The sequence below is a fragment of the Etheostoma cragini genome, chromosome 10, assembly GCF_013103735.1.
Source record: "Etheostoma cragini isolate CJK2018 chromosome 10, CSU_Ecrag_1.0, whole genome shotgun sequence".
Lineage (NCBI taxonomy): Eukaryota > Metazoa > Chordata > Actinopteri > Perciformes > Percidae > Etheostoma > Etheostoma cragini.
The window spans coordinates 15,937,827-15,963,459 of record NC_048416.1 but is presented as its reverse complement, the minus strand read 5'-3'; the positions used below and the strand labels follow the sequence as shown (position 1 = coordinate 15,963,459).

Here is a 25,633-nt window from a genome sequence, read left to right as displayed (position 1 = left end):
TATATACTGTTGGGTAGTTAAAGCTGCAGCAATGCTTCCTATTCTGTAAGATCATCTTTGTTTGTAGCAATGCTAAGAACCACATATCTCTAAAAAGGTCAGCTGTTTATGAACTCAGGAAGACAGCGTTTTGCAGCGTTGTGATCATGCATTTAGCTTTGCTTATTTAGCTTTAAAAAGTTGGACATTTTCACATTCAGGAACACTTCATACTTCCGTTTATCAGAACCATTTCAGTTCAGAATCAGTAGGCTATATTTGGTTTTCACTGGACAGGATGGGTATGAAAAAAATGTATCTGAAAAGTAACAAAAGCTGTCAGCCAAATAGCTTTAAATGGAGTTAAAAGTAAATTTTCCCTCTGAGATGTAGGTGAGAATAAGTAAAAAGTTATGTAACATTGAAATACGCAACTACAGTAAAATTACCTAAGTACAGCACTTGAGTAAATTAAATAAGTTATACTCCACCACTGGGGGACAGTAATAAAAACAATTGAGTTACCTGGCACGTACTGTCTGTTAGCTTGCTTGAACAACGCAGTGAAACCTGTGTTGTATAGGCATTTTCAAATATTTAACTATATCAACTATTTCCTCGATAGTAGCCCAAATGTAAGGATAACGTGTATTTTTGTAGGCCAATACAATGTGTAAATTAAGCTATTTTGTGATGTAGCCACTTCATGGCACTTCCATTTTGGAATAGGCTGGCTCCCTGCGCGCGCACTCTTGGTGCTCTCTAATTAGTGCGCGTGCTCTAGTGTAAAGGTGGAGGTTCGGCTCGTCGCTGCTGCGCGGCTCAGAAGAAACTTGTGCGATTAAAACTTTGACAAACCTCGTTAAATGTCTTCCACATAGCCAGACATAGTTAAAGTATATGCTGCTGAAGAAGTCTCCCAATGTCTGACGAAGGCGAGGAAACCGACAACGGCGAGAGAGCCCGTCTCTCTGAGTCTCCCTCGCCGTCCCTGTCTGTCGGTCTGCCACGAGGATCTCCTTCCTCACCGCGGCCCCTGTATCTCTTCTCCTCCGCCTCTCCGCTGCTGGGGGACACAGACCTGCATTACCTCGCCACACCGGAGTGTCTTCAGCCGTCCCCAGATGATGGGGAATCCGGGGACTCCCCGCACTTTACAACGCCAAAGTTCTGCCGGAGCACCGGGGACACCGGCTCTGCGTTTCATTCGCGGCAGGATGTGCGCATAGATGCGGTGTACGACCGCTGCGATGACCCTTTTCTCAAATGGAGAGGACGAGGCGCGGCTAACGCTGAGCGCTTTCAGCACCACGGACAGAGACTCCAGCGGGCTCCGGAGCCCCACGGGAACCACTCTGTCGAGCACATCGACACCGAGTTCAACTCCGAAACCAGGCAAACGTGAGTCATCCTGTTAAATTTGTCGACAACTTTTGTTCATCCACCCAGAGGCATAAGTATATAATACGTAAAGTCACCAGCTTAGATCCCATGCAGCTTATTTATAAACTCTGCAATTTGCAGTTATGCAAAGAAGCTGCTAACCAATACTTTAGAAATGGCTTAGCTGTTCTGGGTTGAGATCATTTAATCAATAGCAACTAATCCACCTGGGATGTCAACAAGTGGAGGTCAGTGTTGGAGAGAGTAGAGTAAAGCAGCATGAAATTTCACTCAGCAAACTCATTCACCTGTCAATGCAGCTGTGGACCAATGAATGTCTCTCAGCTGTGCCTTACAGTTTCTCAATGGATTGCATCAATGGGACTGGACGGTGATATACAACAGATCACTATTACAAGAAGCTCATCAGATATTTTGCAGTCATGCATTGCTTGCATTGCAAACTGATGCCCCTTCTTAAATGGAACATTTGCACTAAATGCACTCCATATGTGTTGAATGAGTATTTCATATTTAAACTTTGCTGTTTCTAAAGACGATAGGTGTGTGAGTCTGAATGAATGTCTTTGGGGATTTGCCACTACAGGCCTGTGTGTGTGTGTGTGTGTTTGTGTGTGTGTGTGTGTTGTGTGTGTGTGTGTGTGTGAGAGAAAGAGTAATGGAGACAGCGGGGTAAAACCATGTGTCACTGAGCAAACTACAGAAATTGTCTTGCACAGTACAACCCCACAATGTCACACTCATCTCGCACACAAAACACGCCCATACACACTCAGAAAACCCTGATTGGAAAACCTCTCTGTGTGTCCTATATAATTTCCTCAATTGTCCTATATGTTTAAATACTTTACTGTGAGATAAGTGCTCAATTGGAAAATACAGTCCATTGCTTTAATGCAAGAAACATCTGCAGGCACAAATGGGACATAAATTATGACACTTAATGGATAGTCATGTAGAATTGCCAGCTTAGTTATGAGATATTAAGAAATGCAGGCCTCAGAGTTGTCTCTTTGACCTTCCCTGGTCTGCCCCTTTGATACATCAGAGTTCAACTTAAAAGGCTTTGCATGGAAAAGAAGCATGTATGCTCTCACAGATGCCTGTCTGGGATGAGTGTTTGACGCCTTTGTGTGTCTGCCTGTATGTGAAACAGGGTGCCATAGACAGTGAACATACATGTCTGTTTCTCATTACCAGTGAAATATGTTGGGCAACTAAACTTTGATCTTACAAATTGGCAATTTACTACATCAAAGAGTGTCCATGTGTGTATATTAGATAAAGAACGAGAACATGAGGGAACGAGAGCTGTCTAACTTTTCTCAGATATTCTGCTCGTCTGTGCACTGATAAAATGCTCACTCATTAATACATTCTGTAAATATTCCTGCAGAGTCAGAACTTTGTTTTTCACTCGCTGTCCTCAATATTTGATTTCAAGCCTGATTCATCTTCTGTTCTATCTTTCATTTTCTCCAGTACACCGGTAAATTACTTAACCTCCTTGATTGCTTAAACTGAAAATAAAGAACTTGATGACCCAAGCTTAGAGTTTAGCTCTAGAAAAGAGGAAAACTAAGTTTAAAAGACCACAGAGTTAGTCACAAATATTTTCTGAGATTTTTATTGTATGCCGAAGATGTTTCACATTGTCAGTGCTTTTCACACCATCCTCCCATCAGCAGAATGTATTGATTTTTCCAACAAGGTAAACCTTAAAGATCACCAGAACACTTTCTGACTGTCAGCTAAAATGTGGGCATGATCAGTGTGACTGTGCAGCTAGTTCTGAAGTTTCACAAATCAGAACTCTTAAAAGGAACCTAAACACACAAAATGTAACTCAAATTGGAGTCATATACTGTAACTCAAAGTAGAACCAACTGATTATTGTTTATTGGTGGGTTACTTGTTTCACTTTACATTAATAATGCTTGCCAATATAATATATAACAAACCAAAAATTATATACATTATGAAAAAACTACAGTCTTACTGGATAAGGGTATTCCTGTAATGTGTGTTGAAATATAGTTGGAATCAGTTGTAGCAGTGGTGTGAGATAGTTTCTCCCTTTTCTGACAGTTTTGTTGTTAATAAGGGAGGGAGCTGCTTTCTTGGACAGGGATTCTGAGTGATTTGCAGCAGCCTCTGCCTTGGATGTAGCATCAAAATCAGAGCTGTGCACACTCAGTAACAGATGAGTTGTTGCAGTGTAAAAAATGTAGCCATATAATCGCATTGCAAGTTACCTCAAGCCAGTCAATTAACACTCGATCAAATGAAATGGGAACATGATTTTCTTTCTCAGGTGTTTGTAAACCAAAACAGGCGCTAAAGATGGCTGAATATTGAAGTTAAATTCAACAGGAAGGCAGAGAGACAGCTAGTCGAATGAGATCGTATAAAATGTCAGTATTTTTGATCGGTAATTATTTTTTAAAGTTGGTATTTAATTGCTGTGGGAGCTCTTCTTCCTCTATCATGACATCATGTTCTGCTACACCCATGTAGGAAATACATGTTGCTTTGGATGCAGCAATGGTAATTTGGCAAGTGCTTTAGTCTTAAACACTATATGATGTATGAAAACAATCACAAATGTTAGGCAAACAAGACACATACTTTTGTTTAATAAATGTGTTTATGGCCTGCCTGCATGTGGAAACGAAATGCTTTTGTCATGTCATGTCCGATGAAAAATAATTTAGTGGAAGTGAGAAACACAAGGCATTCTGGGGTCTTTAGATCACGGAACCAACGTTAACGTTACGTACAGAGTAACGTTAGTAAAGTGGGAAAGACTGGCCGCGACTGGGAACCATAAGAAGGATGGGAAATAGTTTTAAAATTACTTTAACATCATCATCCACCAAGCCAAAATGTTTATGTTATCATTAGTCAGCTATCACGTTTGTGTAACTGCATCACAAGTTATAGGAGCTTAGCTAGGAGCTCAATGGAGACACCTAGAGTTTATGTTTGCTACCCTACAGCCAACAGAGTTAGCTTCAACTTCATATATTACCTTCTAATAGCTGTATTCTCAGTAACGTGACAATCTGCAAGAAACAAGTAGTGGCAGTGGCCGATAGCATCGTGGCTAACACTATTGTTACTTAGTTTATGACATATCGTTTCAACTGTGCTTTTTATCACGATGTAATTGTGGTAACCGAGCACCGCTCACCTTTACAGCAGAGCATTGTTACACCTGTTAGATAATGTTCCATTAAAGAGTTCTCTGTTGATTTGTGTCGCTGTGTGTTTGTGGTGTAAAATGAATGTAAACAAAGTTGGTGCCAGAAATACAATGCGCCATGACATAGGTCCCCCTCAAAGCCAGGCTAACGTTGGAAGTCCCTCTAGTGGACAGAACATGTAACAACAACTACTACATGCTTATAGTGGCATTAGCTATGAATAAGCCTGAGTAGTGTAGTAGTAGTAGTATTCATGACAGGCAGCATTTGAGCATTGAATATTCAAATATTATTTGAACATATGAAATTTGAATAGTATAAAGGTATATTGACAGCTCTAATGCTCCGCCTCACCTCTCTTTCCCCTCACATCCCACCCTCCGTTTCCATGCCCAGGTAGACCCTTGGGATATTATTACAACATACAACTGTCCCCCTCCTCGTGTTTCTTTATTGTGCCCTTCATCATACACGCCCTGTCAGGTAGCTTATGTCAGAAAAACACACACACACACACACACACGTTCTATCCATCTCCATTAGGTCGGCCTCCTTCTGTATTTGTGATTATAATTCTGTACAGAAATGATGCAGGTAAATTATATTGCAGATCACAATCGCAAACAGTCAGAGATGGATGGATAGGAAAATGGAGAATGATGGAACATGGTCATTCATTACTTGACTATAAGGTTATCTAAACAGGCCGGCAGGCAGACTGTCCCCTTGTGTACTAGGGATCTTCCAAATGCTTACATATATTTGTATGAGTGTGTTTGTTTGGAGTTGGGGGTTAGGGGAGATATTAGGTACACCTGACCATACAACATAATGGATTAGAATTCATTTACACAATGGCCTTCTACGCACATTGACCAACTCTCTCTCTCTCTCTCTCTCTCTCTCTCTCTCTCTCTCTCTCTCTCTCACTCTTTCTCTCTCTCTCTCACTCTCTCCCTCTCTCTCTCTCTCGTACACACACTCACACTCTCCCACAGTGATTTGCATTGATGAAAGGTTTCCATTTTCACCTTTTCCTTATCTTCCCATTTCTACACACACACACACACACAGTGGGGAATTACAAATTACAGACAATTGTTATTGTGAAACTGGATCACTTCTCATTTGTAAGTATCAATTTAGATAACCCAAATGTGCAGAAGGCTATTGAAAACTTTGAAAGTATTTTGTATAGACAACAAAGGCCAATTAGTCTTTTAAAAATATTCAAATTAGCAAGTACATTAGTTTGTATTACTTTAAGTTTACTCAACGATAATTGGTTCAATTATCAAAAGTCTAAATTAGTTATTTCACACTGGAAACCCAAACTGTTCGGGGTAATCCTTTCCCATCAACACCACTTGTAATTTCCCATTGCCACTTTTCATTTGAAAGCTAACCCATATCCAATATCTCCCCCCCTTCCACACTGTCAGTCACCGTCACTGTCTTTCCCCCCTTTGATTTTTACAGCTTTGGGATACATCAAGGCATTTCTTCACTTCTGTATGTGGGTCAGAGTGGCAGATCTTTGTGTCTCTAACATACAAAGGGAGGAGTACAATAGTCCCACTGAAATGGGTTTTAAGTGAAAACCAGTAGTTCTGTGCAAGGTACAACAATTATGTTTGACGAGTCCCTATTGATGAGGATTTTTACACTCTGCCCTGCTGAAATGTGACTGGAAATGGGGTTCCATGCAGGAAGAAAAACAATCAATTTTTGCGTGCATGCATGTGTTGATAGATAATGACAGATTCACTACCGGCCGAAGAGTCACTTTGGATGAACACAGACTCATATGGAGCTCACCCACTGCTAGTACCAGGCCCCATCCTCCTTTTTCCATTGCAGATTTAGTACCGCCTTATGCGTGCAAAGAGTGGGGCTGGTCGTCAAAGCAACGCCGCAGGAAACTGTCGTGACCTAACGTGACGCACAGAACGTTGAAGGTGTGTTGTTTTTGACTCCCAGCATGTTGCTGTTGCCACAGCCAAAGGACATTGCTAAACTATTTAAAAAACGGCGGGTTTGTTCAGCGTCCCCGTCTGTTGCTAGGAAGGATGACTCAGTGATTAGTGACAATTCTCTCCGACCAATCAGTTCCCTTCAAGTTTTCACGTCAACTTTTGGTATCACCTCAGCTCGCTTGGAGGCGATACAAAAAAATGTACCTGTTGGCAGGGATTTTTTTTCATAATGGTGGACTAAAGGTTAGAGAGGCAAGCTTGTGACTGGGAGGTCATCGCTTTAGTCCCCAGACCGACAGGATAAAAAAAACTGTGTGTGGGGAAGGTGAAAGAGCAGCAGTTGTTCCTCCCTCATTACTACCACTGAGGTGCCCTTGAGCAAACGCTCCAGTGGAGCTGCTCAGTGGCCAGCTGTGGTTGTCCTGGGCAGCTTCCAGATAACTGTGTGAATGTGATCAGGGTGTTCCTGCAAAAGAGAGGCTGCCTCACAGTGAACCTTCTCTGAATAAATGAAGAGGAAAAAGGCGATTAGAGTTGAGGCGAGTCATTCCAATGGAAAAACACCAATAGTGTGAGTTTGTCATGCCAGCGTTTAACCTCCAACTAACAGGACACCTTCATCTCTCGCTCTTTCTAATCAGACCTTTGATGGTGTTGACCTTAGATTGCCTCACAGTGAGCTTTGACCCTTGGATTACTGTTTGATGTAACTAATGATTCTGTCTATTCCTCTTGCCTTCCTCATTTGCTCTCTTGCTCTCCACATTTCTTTCCCTCACCCTCCATCACTGCATCAATTGCTCCTCTAATTTGTTCTTTGTCTCCTTGGATCATTCCTTGGATTCTCCTCACTGTTTGCTTTCCTCTTTACTGTCTTCAGGGTAGAAGCCATGCATCGCCGGCACACCACACTGAGAGAAAAGGGGCGACGCCAGGCAGTGCGGGGCCCGGCCTACATGTTCAATGAACGTGGCTCAGCCCTCACTGCAGAGGAGGAGCGTTTTCTGGATGCTGCAGAATATGGAAATATTCCTGTAGTCCGCAAAATGCTGGAAGAGTCCAAAACGCTTAACTATAATTGTGTGGACTACATGGGCCAGAATGCTTTGCAGCTGGCAGTGGGAAATGAGCACCTAGAAGTGACCGAGCTGCTTCTAAAGAAGGACGGTTTGGCTAGGATTGGGGATGGCTTGCTTTTGGCTATTTCCAAGGGTTATGTTAGAATCGTTGAAGCCATTCTTGCCCACCCTGCTTTTGGCGGAGGACTCCGACTCGCTTTGAGTCCTCTTGAGCAGGAGATGCGAGATGACGACTTTTACGCTTATGACGAGGACGGAACGCGTTTTTCACATGACGTCACGCCCATCATCTTGGCGGCTCACTGCCTGGAGTATGAGATTGTCCACATCCTTTTGACAAAGGGGGCCCGCATTGAAAGGCCACATGACTACTTCTGTAAATGTACAGAATGTATTGAGAAACAGAAGCAAGACTCGTTCAGTCACTCACGCTCCAGGATGAATGCATACAAGGGCCTGGCCAGTGCAGCTTACCTGTCACTCAGCAGTGAAGACCCTGTGCTGACCGCCCTCGAGCTCAGCAATGAACTGGCAAGACTGGCCAACATCGAGACAGAGTTTAAGGTAAGGTGTTATTTTCAAGATCTTTGATTTTTTTTTTTTGATGTATTTTACCTTTTCTGTCCACTCGCTTTTTTAATTCCCAAACATTAACATAAATACTATTTCATATGGATGGACAAAGTGTTGACGCAAGATTTGGCAGAGGGGCATAGAGAACAGGGCCGGAGTGGGACTCATTTCACACCTTAGACTGGCCCACTATACTTCACGGCTGACTGTATTGAAATAATGTAATTAAAACCTTAATAGGCGTATTTTTGTAAAATATAATTACCAATTCAGTGCAAATTCAGTGTTACTTCATAATGTTGTTTTTTGTGTTTTTTTCTTTGTTTGACTTCAAATTCAGTGCAAAATATTGCAAATATTTGCAAATTGCAACATACAAGTTCCAATGTTTTGTTCTGCAAGTTCTTACAACTTACATCGTATTCTACAAGCTCTCACCTTTTGCACCATATTTGTCTCTGATTATTTGTCTTCCTTTGTCTGCCCATATGTTGCTGCATTTTCCCCATCAGCTCTCAGTTTATTTTTGTCATTATTCATCCATTCCTCAATCTTTCTGCCCACCTTTGTATTTGCCAGTCAGCCTTTCTGATAGTCATTCTTTTCCTCATCTCCAGGCAAATTAACGAGAATGGCTCACCTTAGGGAGCAGAGTTGTGTTGGAGCTCATCCGTCTCACTAACATCTCGTTATTACCCCTCTGTCGTCTCTCTTTATTTGTCTCCCTGCCCCTCTTCACATCATCCTCTTATTACATTCAAATGTCACATATTTAAGTGTCAATAGCCTGAGATGGTCCTGTTTCATATGGGGAAACCAAACGTGGTCAATAAATGCTAGGGCATAAATCACATTTTCACTTATGATATCAATGTTTGCTTCCTGTTGTTTATGGGTTTGATGTTCTAACAACAAATTGAATGAAACATTACACAACTTTAAGACATTGGAGATTTTCACAAGCATATCAATGCGTGATACACAGTCAACAACACAAAGCGACGTATGGTCTTCTGTGTTTATAGATTGTAATTTTCTCACGGCAACTCCTATTACTGTGGGTCGTGCCTCCAGATAGAAGAATCATATCAGTACTTGGTCCAGGCTTTCTCTTTGCTTTGTGTGCTCATGTTGTGATACACGTGACACACAGTGTTGGGAGGAACGCGTTACAAAAATAATGCAATTACAGTAGTGTTTTTTTGTTGTTGCTGTGACCCAGTAATATACAGCATTATTTATTAATTTTTGGTAATATTATACTTTTTACAATCTCAGTAACGCAAGTTACAACGCATTTTAACACAACATTTAGTGGTGTGGTGTTTTTTTAAGAATTCACCAACACCTTCAAACATTTCGTCACAGGAAAAAAAGTGCACTCTCGTTGTTATTCCGTGTTGCTGTATTCGATGGTTGAGGTGACTGCACATACATTTGTGAGATGGATACTATGTTTTGGAGTATTCATGCTGCTCACAGCAAATATGCTGCTCACAGCAAATATCTTCTCACTATCTGCGAGCTGCCGGCCCAGGAACACACTTCACAGTCAGAAACACAGTCTCTTTAGACATCGCAGGGTCTACAAACGGCAACAAAAAGAAACTGTGCCCACCTGCACCACGAAGCATACACAAGCAATGTTCCAGCCAATAACCAAAAACAAGGATTTGGGGGTAGGAAGCACAGAAGGGAGGGGGAGATGATAAAGAGAAGGGAGGGACAAGCTAGTCTTGTTTGTTTTTTTAAATACTTTGAACGTCAACAAGAATTCACCCAACATCGCATAGAGCACCTTTAAAAAACATAAAGTTATATCTGAAACTAAACAACATAAATTTCTTAATCAAGAACATTAAGGAAACATTTTACAACAATGCCACACTTCACTACAACTGTAATAAGAATTGAGTATTTTCATTCTCCTATTTGCCTGTTGTACGTTTAATTATAATTTAGTTTAAATATACAAAAAATATGAATAATCTATGATGTATTAAAGTGGATAAAGAGGAGACTTTAATGATCCAGTGGTAAAATTCCAAGTCAAACCTCCACTGTTATTTTGGTGAAAGTAACTCAAAAGCAATTCAAAAGTAATGTATAGCATTACAGTTCCGAGACACTAATACTGTAATACAACTAATTACTCTCTAGTAAGTAACTAGTAGTAACTAGTAATCTATGATGTAATACATTTTGGAATTAACTTGCACAACGTGAGCCTCTAGGAATAGTACTTGCCTCAGTCCATCTTTCTGTTGGTTCAACACAGTTTGCTGTTAAATTTGGTACAGCATTCATTGTCTTTGAGATGATAAACCATATGAATGTTAAGATCGGCAAATTTATATCTATCACCACTTGTCCTGCATTTCAATTCATCTTTAACCCCGCCCTCCACTCTATTTTGAGATTAAGACTAACGTCCTAACATATAGTAAAGGTTACATGCTTAATATTAACCATGTTAACATGCTAAAAATGAATACAGTGTCAGGTGCAAGCATACACCACTTTTTCACGCACTGGCAAACACAATCTGAGAGTGCTGCTCTTGGTGCATGTTGGCTGCTTATGTGCTGAATGCACATCAGGACACAAACACACACACATGCACATACACACACACACACACACACAGAGAGGGTAAGGTGGTGGAGGGTGTCGTTTCATTTTGTTAATTACATTTTACTCTGTTCTTGTGTCATATGAATTTCAGTTTAATTTAGTTTAAATTTCGACACACGGCCACAGAGAAAGTGGAAAACGTAACCCTCATGTTGTCCTTGGGTCAGATTGACCCGTTTTCCCTTATCAATGCTCTTTGGCAAGTACAAATCTCTACTTTCATTCATTTTGGGGGGTCTTTTTCCATTTTATAGCATTTTGAAAAATAAATGTAAGTGGTTTTCGAAATAGTATTGAGTAAAAGTTGACATATTCCAGTCTGTGATTATCCATCAACATACTTTCCTTTAATTTTAGTCTAAATAATTTGTAATTTCTGAGGTTAATGACCATAAATTCCCAAAATAACTTTAAAACTGAAGTTAATAACTTAGTGTTACATAGTGTTGAAAACATCAAAAAAAGTGACAAACATTGAAAAAAAGCTTCACACGTGTTGAAACAAGGGACAAAAACATGAGAAAAGTGTTGATTTTCAATTTTGACGGGAAGATAACACAAGGGTTAAACTCATAGTGGTGAATGTTAACTGAAGTGCGGTAATACTAACTCTCTCTATCCATCTCCTCTTCTCATCCCTTCATCTTGCATCTCCCTCCCCCCTCCATGTTTGAGGCTTGGCTTGTGTCCCTCTATGTTCACTCATCTGTGACCACTCTCACTCTGCTTCACACTGCTCTGTCTCCATTTTCAATCTCACACCATAATTCCCTTTCCTTTATCTCAGCCCCCAAGGAGCAAACCAAATACCCTGAATTGTGATTAGATTTTCACATGTACTGCATATGTGTGGTGTCTGTGTGTGTGTTCTTGATGTGTCTTAAGATTGATTAAGAAAACATTCTTGCATATGCCCATCCTGAAGCAGATAGTGATAAGCCTTTTGACAAACCCTGTCTAACATGCCATTGAGTTTTTTTCTTATATGGTAAATCCAAGCCTGAAGGGCAAGATTTTACATGTTATAACATATACAGCTGTTTGGTATTTCAGAGTATTAACGCACTGAGACTTAACAAAACTGATTACACCATTTCATATTCAGTACACCCCCCCCCCCCCCCCTTATTAAATTTGTCAAACACTGGAGGAATGCAAATGATGTTCAGGGTCAGTAGGTGCACCAAAATACAGTCTGCTTACAGAGTGTGCCCCAAAAGAAGGTGAAGGTAGAAATGGGCAATTTACCACCGTGCAAAATTGATTGCTGTATTGCTGATTTTGCTGGGAATACCTGTGTAAAAGTCTGGATGAAAGTGGGCATTATCAACAAGCTGTAACGGTATTATTGAATATAGAGCAAACACAGCAGTGACTGCATAATGAGAAAATGGTGAGGGACGAGCCAGGTGGGCGAGGGGACGTAGTGTGAGAAAAACAGGTGAGAAGATGTGAACTGTGGGGGCCACAAGACAGAGGGGCCAAAAGTTGAAACTAGAAGGATTTGTGAAGGAACAAGATGAGAGCAGGTTAAAAGACAAGTTATTTTTGTTCCAGAAGTACATGTAAAAGCCTCATAACATTTTGGGATTTGAAATTGGTAATTGGCACTTTCAGCAATTTCCAACATTTGGAAGTACACAAAGTCACAAAAGATAATATTTTTGGGTTCATCCCTATGTTCCCAGGGTACTTTGTTCTTGATATGAACTAAGATTTTAAGAGATTGGTAATGGGTTATCTTCACAGTTCATATTTATTAAATGGAGTTAGACAGAGAGAAAAGCATATTTAAACAGAGGCAGCAGCAGTATAATGGGCTTACAATGTAGGTGTGTCACTGAGCTATTGGATACATGAGATCAGCTGATGGGACCAGCTGAGGACAACAGCTGATAACATGACTGACAGTTCCAGACAGGGCCACAAGGAATCATGAGTGAGATTGTATGAGAGGATTGAATGCAGATGCATGAGAAATACAACTACAGGCATACAAAAGCAAAAGGATTGTTTTCCTGACTGAGCTTGTGCTATTGCTTCGTGACAACAGGACACAAAGAGGGTTTTGTTGAGGCATAATGTGAGAACATCTGAGGTGAAGGGAAGATGCTTAAAACAAAATGGAAAAAGACAGGGAGAACTAGAGGACGGTGAGATAAGGGCGGACAGCAAAGGAGGCACAATTTCATGGATCTTTCATGTTCATTAATACATTTGAAGAATGCAGTATTGTCTGAAACCAGTCATGATTTACTCAAAGGTTAAATTAAGTCGAAAGTTTCACTCCCCTCCGGTCTTTTATTTCATCTTTCTTCTCTTCCTATCAGAATGACTACCGTAAGCTGTCCATGCAGTGTAAGGACTTTGTGGTGGGTGTGTTGGACCTTTGTCGGAACACAGAGGAAGTGGAGGCCATATTGAACGGTGACGTCGACCAGTGCCCTCCAAGCGCCTACAACCGACCCTGCCTCAGCCGAGTCATCCTGGCCATCAAGTACGAAGTCAAGAAGGTAAGATGACCAACAAATAATCAAAGAATCAACTATCTACTGTATGCAAAGGACTAGTGGTAGTGTCACTTGCATTCATACAGTAGTGGAAGTGATTTTGCGACATTTTCTATAGTGCAGCAAATCATAAGTTACATTGTGTCTATGAAAGCCTTTTTTGTGCTTGTGGTTTTAAAGAGCCCCATTCAAACAAAAAGCTGGCCTCTATTTCACTGAGCTAATCCAGAATTGCGTTCTTACTTAATGTAAAACCAAATGCCCTTTCCCCATTTCTCTATACCGTACCACGAACGTGCCTATTTGACCTTCATGAGCTGCATGTTTTCTCTTATCAGGTAAATCCCTTGTGTGTGTGTGTGTGTGTGTGTGCATGCAAGCGTGCATGTGTGTGTGTACGTGCGTGCGTGTGTGTGTGTTTGTGTAAGTGTGTGTGTGTACAGCCTGTTCAAGCTGTGTTTTATCCTGTACAAGAGAGCGTGACCAATACTCAGGGAGCTAATTACACAGAAGGCAGGAAGAGAGGTAGGGATAGATTACCATTGCAACTAGGTGAAGCATGACTGTGTGTAGTGCATGTGGCTGGACGCAGACAGGGTTTATGTCAGGGGTCATTAATAGACTGGTCACTGAACACCAGTGGGGAATTATGTTGACTACAATTTAGTGTGCAGGTGGAAGTTTTATGGCTGTGTGTGGTTTCCTTCTGAATGTAGAAATGATTGTGTGCCTATACACACATTGTATGTGTGTGAGTTTCGATCGGCTGATGGGTCAATTGTCATCTCAGATGAATGCTCCCTGAATGTGATGGCCGAGGATAATTAGTGAAGTGATGGGATGGCTTGATGGAGGGAGCAAACCAAGAGGCTAACAAAAAATTGAGTGAGAGCAGGTTAGACCGGATATAATCTGTTGTTCAAATCTTACACAAAGAACAACACACAAACACAGAGTTTTATTGGTACACCAGTTGACCTCCTATCGAGCATCGATTGCTCTATTGTCAACATCCTTCCTCCAGCTGGAACAAAAACTCACCTCCCTTCTTGGAGTAAAGTCGGCAACAGATAAATGCCAGACCAAGCCTCATCTAATAAAGTGGACATGCTTCAGCAATAAATGTTAACACTTAGTGTTTCTTATTTGCTACCTGCTTTCTTTCTGCATACTGTAAATTTAAGTGATTTCACAATCTGCTTGTTGACATATTTCTTCAATCTAAATGAATTCAAGTGGCAGGCATGAATACAAACGTGTTGTGAGTATTACATATTTTTTTTACTGTAATGAATACACAATAGATGTGCTCTAAGTAGAAAAGCAGCCTGCACACTCAGCTCCTTAGGAATATCTTGACCACTAGAAGCCCTCCTCATGAATGCAGTATTTTGATTTTGAAGAATTTACATCCATTTATTGATGCAATTGAAAAACACATGAAAGTACTAGATGAAAATATAAAGATTGTATTTTCTGTTGTACTTTATGCTTTTGCCATTAAAATCCAAACAAGATATTGGGGTGGGACAAAATGAACGGAAATATTGGTCAAAAGATGCAAGTTGGAAAAAAAAAACAACACCACCAATAACACTATGTATTACAGTAAGAACAACTGAATTACCTGATGTAAAAAAAGAAATGTACCACAGCCCGATGTTCTACCAAACAAATACTATTTTCTATTTTCTTGTCCCTGGATTATATCCATTGTCCTGGATAATACAGTAGTGGCGGAAGTAGTAAGGGCTTAGATAAAAGTATAAAACCACAATGTACAAATGCTCCATTATAGTAAAAGTCCTGCATTCACAAATATACTTCCAATTAAAATTCCAAATTTATTCGCAGCTAAATGTACTCAACTAGTGTACTAGTACTAGTGTAAGGCTGGTGGTGGATTAAAGAGCAGACATGGGGAAAAGGTTGGAAAACAGGAACAGAGGTTTATTTAATACAATGAAAAAATGGTGCAAAAAAGTCCTCTGGGACTGAGATCAGGAAGACAGGTGGGAGGCAGGTCCAAAAAATAATGATAGGCTCGGGCAAGCTGACTGGGTTTCCAGGGCTGAGCCAGCAATCTGAAGCAGGAACAAAATAAACTGCTTAATCATAGATATTAGCGGAAAATACTAGAGCTGGTCGTAGCGAATGTTACCACAGTGGGTGAACGAACGATCTGGCAGAGACTGGTTGGGAAGCCGGGGTTTGCTTCAGGTGTGTAGGTAGCCACAGGAGGGTGAGAGAGCCAGGAGCGACGCACCCACTCAGCAGAGGAAAGGCAAAACAAAAACACAGAGAGGGAAACCGACAGAAGAGGCAGCAAGCCAAATCATGACAACTAGTGCAGCAAAACCCCTTTCCGAGTGTCATAATTATTGGATCATTATTAGGGATGCATGGACCCGTGAGCAGCGTTTATCGTTTGTGAGATAGTTTGTTTCATCAGATTTTCATACTCAATATGGTGTTTATTTACAGGGATTGTTTTGCTAAATATTGAACCCCAAGATCAGTACTGACTGCCTTTGCAGTCAGCTTGTCAAATAAGCCACCTTTTTCCTTTTTGTGACTAGAGGGCCATATCCGTGTAGCTGCAAGTATTGTTCTGGCACACAGTTTCCTCAATGTGCTGTAGCTGTGAATAATTTACCGACCCCTCAAACTATCTGTAAAACAATCAAAAACAATTAAAAATTTTTAATGAAGATGACAAAAAACAAATTAGTATTGCTTCTCCTTTTTGTTCTTCTCTTTAACTTATGGTTTGTTAGTTGCTCTCACCTTTCTCTCTCTCTTTCTTTCTCCCCTCTCTCCTTTTGTTCCCTGTGTCCCCGTCCCGTCTGCCTTTATCTCCATTGATTTCAATTTCTTGTCCCTGTCTCTTTTTTTGCAGTTTGTTGCCCATCCTAACTGCCAGCAACAGCTGCTGACTATCTGGTACGAGAACCTGCCCGATATGAGGCAGCAGTCTGTTGTAGTGACGTGCTGGACGGTGCTGGGGATCACCGTAGGTTTGCCGTTCTTGGCCATTGCCTACTGGATAATGCCATGCAGCAAGGTATGAACACACATGCACACAAAAACATGCAAAAGACACCAACTCCTCTCTGACCCTCAAGCTCTTTAACCTACTATCATCCCTGATCTGAACCAGAGTTCATCACACACACAACCAATTAACCCTGTAAAGCAGAGATCTTCAAAAGGGGGTCAGAGGCTCCTAGGGGGTCCTCACAGTCAATATAGGGGGGCCTTTTAATCAGAATATAATTACTATTGTCAATTTTTGAGTGTAAAAAAAAAAGAAAATCTTGACATAATTCCAAAATATTATTAGCAAATATAAATCCCCACTGATGATAGGCTTACTGGCCTATATGTAAGGTAGTCACTAATCCCTAAGATTTACTGTGCCACATGTGTGTGTTTGTAACATTAAATGATGATTTAAAAAATAATGCCAACAATTAATATTTTAATATCTAAGTATTCTATGCAAACAATTGTATAAAGGCTTTAGGCTGCCTACACATTATACTTTACACACATCAGTGTGTTTCAAACATTCCTACATACCTTGGGTCTTGATGCGATGCAGCACTTATAACCCAGACACGCAAAAAGCATATTTTTGACATTTATAAAACATTTACAAGCACGTATTTTTCATAAAACTCTGTTTACAGAATATGTCTTTGGCAACATTACTGAAGGTCTATAGTCCGCCTGCTCAAAGACTCATTAAACACTAACTAAAGTGTTGGATAGATGTAAAACCTCTGATCATTAGAGCACTATTTTTTATAGGGTTTATCCTCTGTGCAAAAGCCATTTCAGGACATCTCAGGTTGTATAATGGTTGTATATTTTCTACTGCACGGCACCTACTGTACTCGCCTCGCCTCTACTCACATTTTTTTTTTGCTGCCTCCAGCTTCTTCTGGGGTCAGCGGAGAAAAAATATCTAAATTGTTCACACAAATTCATATGCATGCTCTTGGTTTGACAAACTGTGAGCACGGATTCATAACAAGCCGTGCTCAAGGTTTAATAATCATGAGCAAAGTAGGAAATATATTCACAGATTCAAACTGCTGGGATCAATTACTCTAAAGCAAAAGGATATTTAATCACAAAATGATGCATCTTTACTAGCGTAGTGAAGTTTATAATGAGCAAAACAATTGTTTATCAAAACAAGCCGTCCTCCAACCTGGAGAAATAAGATTGGTCTCTAGTAGCAGCCAGCGGTGCTTAGACGTATATAAACTACAACACCCACACAAACCCCCAGGGGGGCTCTGTACTTTTGATACTAATTTGACTTCTGACGTCAAAAATCCAAAGCAACACACCTTTGACGTTTTGTGTGTCACAGCAGTTTCCTGCTATTATGACCAGAATCGCTTGCCTCACGCATGAGGCGGTACTAATCTGTAATGGAAAAATGAGGACGGGGCACTGCGGCTTAGTTGGGGCGAGAAGAGCAGGTACCATTAATGGAAAAACGCCATTTGCAGCAGCAGCCTGTAGCTTATTCTCTCGTTGAACAGTTTAAGTACGCTTGAAATTCACCTCAGTTGCAATAGTCATAACTCTAATGGTTTTACAATGAAAATACTCCAAACCCTCCACATTCTCCAAACTACTGCTAGTTGCGAATGTGTGTGCTTACATGGTTGAAACACAGAATCCCTATCTTCGAGGACTTCAGCGTGGCTGTGGCAAAAAAAGCGCTCAGCATTGAATGAATTTAAAGGGCTGTAATATGTAATAATATTAGGGTGTAATATAGTTACAATATTAGGAGCAGATAACACCACAGGAAAAAGTGGCTGTATGCACATTGACTCTAGCTGCTTGCCATTTCCTATGGAAGAGCATCAGGTGTTTGTACTAGGTTTCCAGTTGATTTGTTGGGGCCTTGCGTGTGGGTGGGGGTGGGCAATGGGGACAATGTCCCATGCTCTTTCCTTTTATTCTGTTTGTTCTTTTATATCATTTTGTTCATAATTTTTCTTATTTTTTTCCCTTTCCTATTCCCACTATACCATGGTCCATTGCTTATGAAAAATGACTTTGCAGTTTCCAATCAGAGGGTCAGAACTTTACTCCGCTACAAATCTAAGATATTATAAATGGAAAATGTCAAAATGACACCAGGCGGTTTAAACTGGCATCATATTAAAGTAAGTACCTGGAATGTAGGTGGCTTAGGAAGGAGAATTAAACATTCTAAAGTTTTCTCCCACTTAAAGAGCCTTTCCGCTGATCATGTCTTTCTACGCATGGATGATCATCTGAAACTGCGTAAGCCTTGGGTCGGACAAGTCTTTCACTCAACATTAATAGTAAATCTAGAGGCACTGCAATTTTTATTCATAAATTAGTCAAGTTCAACCCAGATCACGTACACTGTGATTCAGAGGGCCGTTATGTTGTAGTTCAAGATATACTTTTCAAACACCTGTTGTTTTAGCAAACATGTATGCCCCAACGGTGATAGCCCAAACTTTATGTCCACAATTTTTTTGCTTATACCAAATTTGAATACCTACAAGTTAATATCAGGATCGGTCTTCAATTGTGTTACTAACACTGCCATTGATCGCTCTAACTCCAAAAGAGTTACGCCTGCTGCAATGTCTTAAGACTCTATCAGCTTTTATGGATCAAATTGGCTATGTTGACCCCTGGCGTTTCTTTAACCCCAATGCTAAGGATTTCTCCTATTACTCCACTGTCCATCAGGTCAACTCCCGTATTGATTACTTCTTTATCGACAAGACCCTTCTATCTTCTGTTACTTCCATACAATACACTGCCATTGTCATCTCTGACCAAGCACCCCACATTTTAGACCTTTGTTTCCTGTCAAGCTCACATAGGCATCAACGAGGATGGAAGCTAGACTCAGGCTTAGGTGATTTTGTTTCCGCAAACATAGATTCTTTCTTTGAAACAAACTGGTCCAATCAGGTATCCCCATTGCTCTTATGGGAAATGTTAAAAGTGTTTATTCATGGGGAAATTATATCTTTCAGTGCACATTTAACTGAAAATAGAAGATCGAAACAGCAGAACTAACGGGCGCATATGGACAGACAGCAGGCTTCAGCAATTAATCCAGATTTAGCAACCAAGCGTCTGCAGCTGCAAACTGAATTCGATTTACTATCAACAGGAAAGGCAGAATATCTACTAAAAATACAAGAGCAACTTTTTATGAGCATGGAGATAAGGCTGGACACCTTTTAGCCTCACAATTGAGACATCAATGCGCTGCCTGCTTTATATCACAAATCTCTGACTCATCTCAAAACCTGACTACTCACGCATCAAGTATAAACTCAGGATTTTCTTCCTTTTATTTTACTCTCCACAAATCACAGCCCCCTCCTGACACCGCTGTTATTGACTATTTTCTTAATAACTTAGAGATTCCAACTACAAATGAGGAATTGACAAAACGTTTAGATAAACCCCTTAGTCTAGGAGGAATCACTTTCTGCATTTCTCAAATGCAAAATAATAAAACTCCTGGCCCAGATGGTTACCCAATGGAGTAAGAAATTCTCTGCTCTGCTTGCTCCTATACTTTTAGAAGTCTATAATGATTCTCTAGAACATGGTATTTTGCCTCCAACACTCAATTAGGTTTTGAATTTTCTGATAGTAAAGAAATATAGGGACCCTAATCTATGTGGTAGCGACAGACCCATAAGCTTACTTAACAGTGACGTAAGCTGCTGGCAAAACTGCTGGCGTGTAGACTTGAGACTCGCCTTCCACGGATCCTTTTTTGACAGCCTCTCTGTTGTCCTTAACATACCTATATCCCCATGCCCCTTGATTGGTATATTTGCTGTGTCTCCTATTGTGGGAAGATTTAATAGCTACCAAGCTGATGTTATTGCATTTGCTGCTCTGATAGCCAAGCGTCAAATACTGCTACAGTAGAAGAGCCCAAAGCCGCCTAGCACAAATTCCTGATTAGAAGATGTAATGTCATTTTTACACCTAGAAAAAATCCAACATACTGTTAGAGGATCCCTTAAGAAATTCTATAAAACCTGGGACCTCCTCCTTTCTTTTACAAACCACCTATCCTGAGCCCCCCCCCACCATTTTGTGTAGAATTTTTCTTTTCTTTTCTTGTTTCTGTACACCTTCATCTGTCAGTACATTCCTGTACATCACAATGAATGTAGGGTGGGTGGGTATGTTAGCCGAATGGAAGATAAATGTTTAGCATCTGGTTAAAGGGTGGTGGAGGGGGGAATGGTTGGGGATGTATGTGTTTTTTTCTGTTTTAAAAGCAAGAAAAATGTTAAACATGCTACCCTTTGTTATTCCTGATACAGTCTGTAATAATTTATGAGGTTTGAGCAATAAACATATTTAGGAAAAGCTCTGGACCAAAGTGTTGAACAGACAGGCAAAATGACAAAAAAAAACTACTGATCTCCGACGTAAAGAGCACTGTATAACCATAACTTGATTATAGCGCCCTTTCACATATTGTTAATACTCCATCAAGCAAATTATAATCTGTAAAGTGACACACAAGAGCGGAACCAGTGGTTAAATCTGCTCATTAACCTGGATAATCCTTTACCTAATCATCAAGTGGTGTGTGTGTGTGTGTGTGTGTGTGTGTGTGTGTGTGTGTGTGTGTCTAAGAGAGAGAGCGAGAGTGCGCTAAGGCAGATTCAGAAACAGTGTTGGAGCCCTCAGAGCGGTTCATTTTAGGTGTGACTGATTTACTGAAAAGAGAGAGAGAGGTAACAGCTGGGAGAGAGGATGGAGAGCAGTAACGCTGAGTGTCCCCACTGCCCACCAGCTAGCTATGGATTTAATCATGAGACACTAGTTTTTTTCTGATCACTGTGTCACAAAAACACCTGTGAATGTTAATTTTTTGTGCATGCAAATATGATTACAAACATTTGATTATGAATCAACAAACTAGCCTTTGTGTGACAGTCTGCCATTTTGTGACATAGCAGAGAACACAAAAAAAGGTAGTAGCGTGGGTAAATAACATATTAAAGGTGCTGTAGGTAGAATATTGAAGATCCAGGATTAAGCCAAAGAATTTGAACATTGACAACTTCTCAGTCCCTCCCCCCATTTCGGCTAAAGCCCAAACGGTCTCCTAAGAATGTGTGTGCATGAGCAGTGAATGAGATGCAGTTAGTAACAAAATGGATGTTTATGAATGCTTATTAACAATGAGACGGCACCCCAACAGAGACAAATAGGTTTTTTTAAAGGAATTAAAAGTGAAATAGATAAAGAGTTAATCAAGACTAGGTTGCAGAGAGAAAGCTTTTATGTGTTTTTGTTGATGGGTGTTCTGGTGCTAGTCACGTCATTTTGTTCTGCTTATCTCGTTAATTTCTCATCTCTTACAGTTCATAACGTTCTCCATTTTTACAGCACCACAACACACTGATATCAGAACACACTGTTGTTTATATCAGTGGGGAAAGCGGAAACAAATTTTATTATTTTTGTTGCTAAAAAATAACAAGTAGGTAAGTGATAAGTAGTAAAGCATTGAAGGCAGACAGAGAAAACATGGAAAAAATTGCTTTAAAAATCTAATTCAAGAGAAACATGTGAGATATTCAATTATATTTTAATGTCTCAAGACACTTTACGGATAGAGTAGGTGTAGACCACACTATAACTTACAAAGATGCAACAATTTCCCACGAGCAAGCACTTGGTGCAACAGTGGCAAGGAAACACTTTCTTTTACATGCTTTGGAAGTGATGGAAACACATGCATATTAATATTGAATGTTTCTTATTTATTGAAAATGGTAAAACATGCAGAGAGGGATGGAACACATTTAAAAAAATGTACCTCCCTGAGTGACAGAAAAGAGATGAAACATAGAATAAGCGTGAAACTGGTAAAAAAAAATTGCCTTAGAATGGCTGGAAAGTTCCCCTCCCCGAGAACAATCTTTATGCTTCAGTAGAGGAAAGACTCTTTCTCAATATTTCATTTCATTTTTACAGCACACAGCATACAGCTTCACTGGAACGTGTGGCAATATATTATTGATGAACTATTGCTGCAAAAAGTAGGGAAAGTTTGAGATACTTGTACTTTACTATATTTCCAGTTTATGCTACTTCATACTTCTACTTTACTACCTACAACATGTATATAATCAACCTATGAAATGAGACCACTGCAGAGAAATTGACAATCTGTACTTTACTAAATATTGTTGTTTTCATATCAGCCCTAATTACTCAAGCTGCAGTCAATTTGACTATACATATATACACTGTATATACATATATATACTTCCAAATTAGCAAAACTCTTTCTTTGATAACTGTCCTCCAGTCTGTCATCCATTTAATTTACTAAATAGGGAGGGGAAATAAAGAAGGAACTGAAAGAAAGAAACCAGAAAGAAAAATAGGAAACAGAAAAACAAGAAGAAGGAAACATGGAAATTAACAAAGAAGTAAATGAAGGCAACAAGGAAACAAAAGCAGGAAAGATGTAAAGAAAAGATCCCGCTGTTTTGGTTTTTGATTATGTTATTTCTCATTTCCTGCCCTGTATCTCTGCCCTTTCTTTGGCTTTCTTTGTTCTTTCCTCTCTACCCTCTTTGTCAATTCAAACCCAGTTCACTACAAGAAAATGAAGTCCTGTCAATACACACAGGGTCACAAGCCATTCATCATTAATGCATTGACTGGAAATCATTGATTTGCCCCTTAATATAACCTTTGTCAATAGCAATGCAACATTTTTATCACTTAGAAAATATTAAGCTTAGTGGAGTAGATTTTCTGGTGGGAGTTGTCTATACAGTTAAATAGGTGATTGCAAAATGGCTGACCAATTAAATAATCTATATTGGTGAATGGGATTGTATATATTTGAGTCAGTTACAGAGAGAATGGCAATGAAAAAAAATACTCAAACATGTCCCCCATAATCTATTGTCATTTAAACACAAAGTGTACACACAATATACTGTATCTACAGTATGACAGAAGGTCTTCACTCATACTGTATCTGGATAATTCATTTTTCAGAGTGGACTCAATGTTCAAGATGCTTTATTGTCAATTTATGGACACATGTTACTGAAAGTGTCAATGATTATCATTCTCACGACGTGACTTATTGCTCCTGTTTTTTATTTTTTTATTTATCCAAGTAAGTGAATTGAGAATAAATTCTAATTTGCAATGACAACCTGTCACATTCGCATGGTCACACATTTATACCTGGAAGTCCGGTACAACCACTGTCAGATCTGCAGGCCACTGAGCAGCTCCCCTGGAGTGGTTGGAGTTAAAGGTGCTGTAGGTAGAATTGTGACGATCAAGGATTCTTAGTCCCTCCCCCCTTTCTGCTACAGCCCAAACAGTCCCCTAAGGCCCTCCCCCCAGGAGGGAGAGTGAATGTGTGTGCCTGAGCAGTGATTGGAGCATCTGAACAGGGAATGGTGGATTTTTGCAAATCACATTTCAGGCTGTAGGTGGTGCCAGAGGAGACAGATTTTTTTAAATGACCTGCTTTATGTAGTTCTACTCAATCATAGGGTCAGTTCAGCAAACATGTCAGAGTTAGTTTTACAAGTCTTACCTACTGCATCTTTAAGGCCCTTGCTCAAGGGCACCTCAGTGATGGTAATGAGGGAGGGACAAGCACTGCTCTTTAACCTCCCCCACCCAGATTTGATCCTGTCAGTCTGGGGATTAGACCGGCAACCTCCCAGGAACAAGCTTGCTTCTTTAACCTTTAGGCCCCCTCTGCCTAATCTAATAGATTTTAAATGTAATTGCTAAATATTTAAACGATTTCGACAATATGGCCAGAGTACAGGCTATGAATGAAGAGCGGCTGTGGAGAGAGAGAGAAAGAGAGAGAGAGTGTGCAGCTGTGTGCCGGGTTTTGTGCGGTCATTAGGCTATAATACATCCATGGTTTCATGTTATTTTAAGATTTTCAATAAAAACAGTGGTTCATATTTGCTCCTGTCTCAGTCCTGTTGACTAGAGGAGGAAATCCTCTGACGTGGTGACACAGCGTTGTGTCCGAGGTATATTGGACACATCCAGACAACAGGCATTTGGCAGCAACACGTACCACTCCTGACAACATACTTCTTGGGCATATAGGGGCACAGCACCCGCATGAGCACCAACAATTTTCAGTGCCCTGCAGCACCCCAGCTGCTGCCTCACCCTCCTCCACGTGCTGCCTCTTGCAACTTGTTTTCTCTTCGTCCGTAACATAGATTACCGTGGCTGAAATTAATACAGGTGGTCATCAAACCATAACACTGTCATCCTCATTGTCAAAATCATTTAAAATTGACCCATATCATTGAAAATCTTTTAGATAACAGGTGCCTATCATTTCTGTAACCTACTCTGTAACAGACTACCTGAACGCCTTTTTCTCATCTTGCGTTTCACTATCCCACCGGTGTTTTCTGGACAAAAGGTCTCATGCTGAGATTGCCAATGTTGTCAGACACTTTCAGTAACAATCTGAGCCTGTCAGTAGCAAAGAAAAAAAACACTTTTAATGGTTTAAAAAACAAAGCTCTACAATTGCGCTGTTAGGTCACATTGCAGCTTTGTTCACGTCAGCCCATCATTGCAATTTCGGTCAATTCTGGAACGAATGAAAATACTTTTGGTCACATCAGTCTATTAGACACAAATGCATGGGGAATTGGGCCTAGGTTCCAAAACTTTTACCCTTTAAGCTGAGTGGTGAAATGGATCGGTCTAATCAGCACAAAGACAGAGCCACCTTAGTGGTAGGAATAGGTTTTGCCAGATTAAGATTCACCAGACAACCTCTTCCTACATGGTTTTGTGTGTGTGTGTTTGTGTGTGTGTGTGTATGCGTGCACGCATGTGTGGGACATGGGGACAGCTATTGAATCTAATGTGACACTATGCATGCAGAGTGTAGAGAAAGCCTGTGGTTAGTTAATATTGAACACAGCAGGTGTAGAGAGTGGCAAATGTTGGCATCTCAAATGTCTGTATGAGGTGTGTGTGTGTGTGTGTGTGTGGGGGGGGGGGGGGCATGATTAACAGTCCTTGTGCAGCATCAACTTGAATTACGTTATCCCCATATGTTGAATTTTGAGTAACTGATGATTGTTTGGCATCGGCAGTAGTTATTCTGTTCCACATTCATGAATTATTACAGCTGTTGTTTGCACGCCAAGATGGTTGTGTAGTGATGCTTTTCAGATTTT

At 40.3% G+C, this 25,633-nt stretch overlaps 1 protein-coding gene and 1 long non-coding RNA gene across 2 annotated transcripts in view; one reads left to right on the top strand and one right to left on the bottom strand.

Annotated features, from left to right (window-relative positions):
• Positions 1-736: 736 nt before the first annotated feature.
• LOC117951446 (short transient receptor potential channel 7-like) overlaps positions 737-25,633 on the top strand; it is a 49,947-nt gene continuing 25,050 nt past the window's right edge. The window contains exons 1-4 of the mRNA XM_034883134.1: positions 737-1,380; positions 7,446-8,208; positions 13,182-13,364; positions 16,261-16,425. Coding sequence (XP_034739025.1) covers positions 902-1,380; positions 7,446-8,208; positions 13,182-13,364; positions 16,261-16,425 — 1,590 coding nt within the window. The 5' untranslated portion in view covers positions 737-901. The remainder of the gene's footprint in view (positions 1,381-7,445; positions 8,209-13,181; positions 13,365-16,260; positions 16,426-25,633) is intronic.
• The window catches only part of LOC117951473, a 33,421-nt gene continuing 10,973 nt past the window's right edge, over positions 3,186-25,633 (bottom strand). The window contains exons 2-5 of the long non-coding RNA XR_004658191.1: positions 25,216-25,225; positions 22,027-22,137; positions 20,268-20,271; positions 3,186-3,195 (exon numbers count right to left, since the gene is read on the bottom strand). This is a non-coding gene — a long non-coding RNA (uncharacterized LOC117951473). The remainder of the gene's footprint in view (positions 3,196-20,267; positions 20,272-22,026; positions 22,138-25,215; positions 25,226-25,633) is intronic.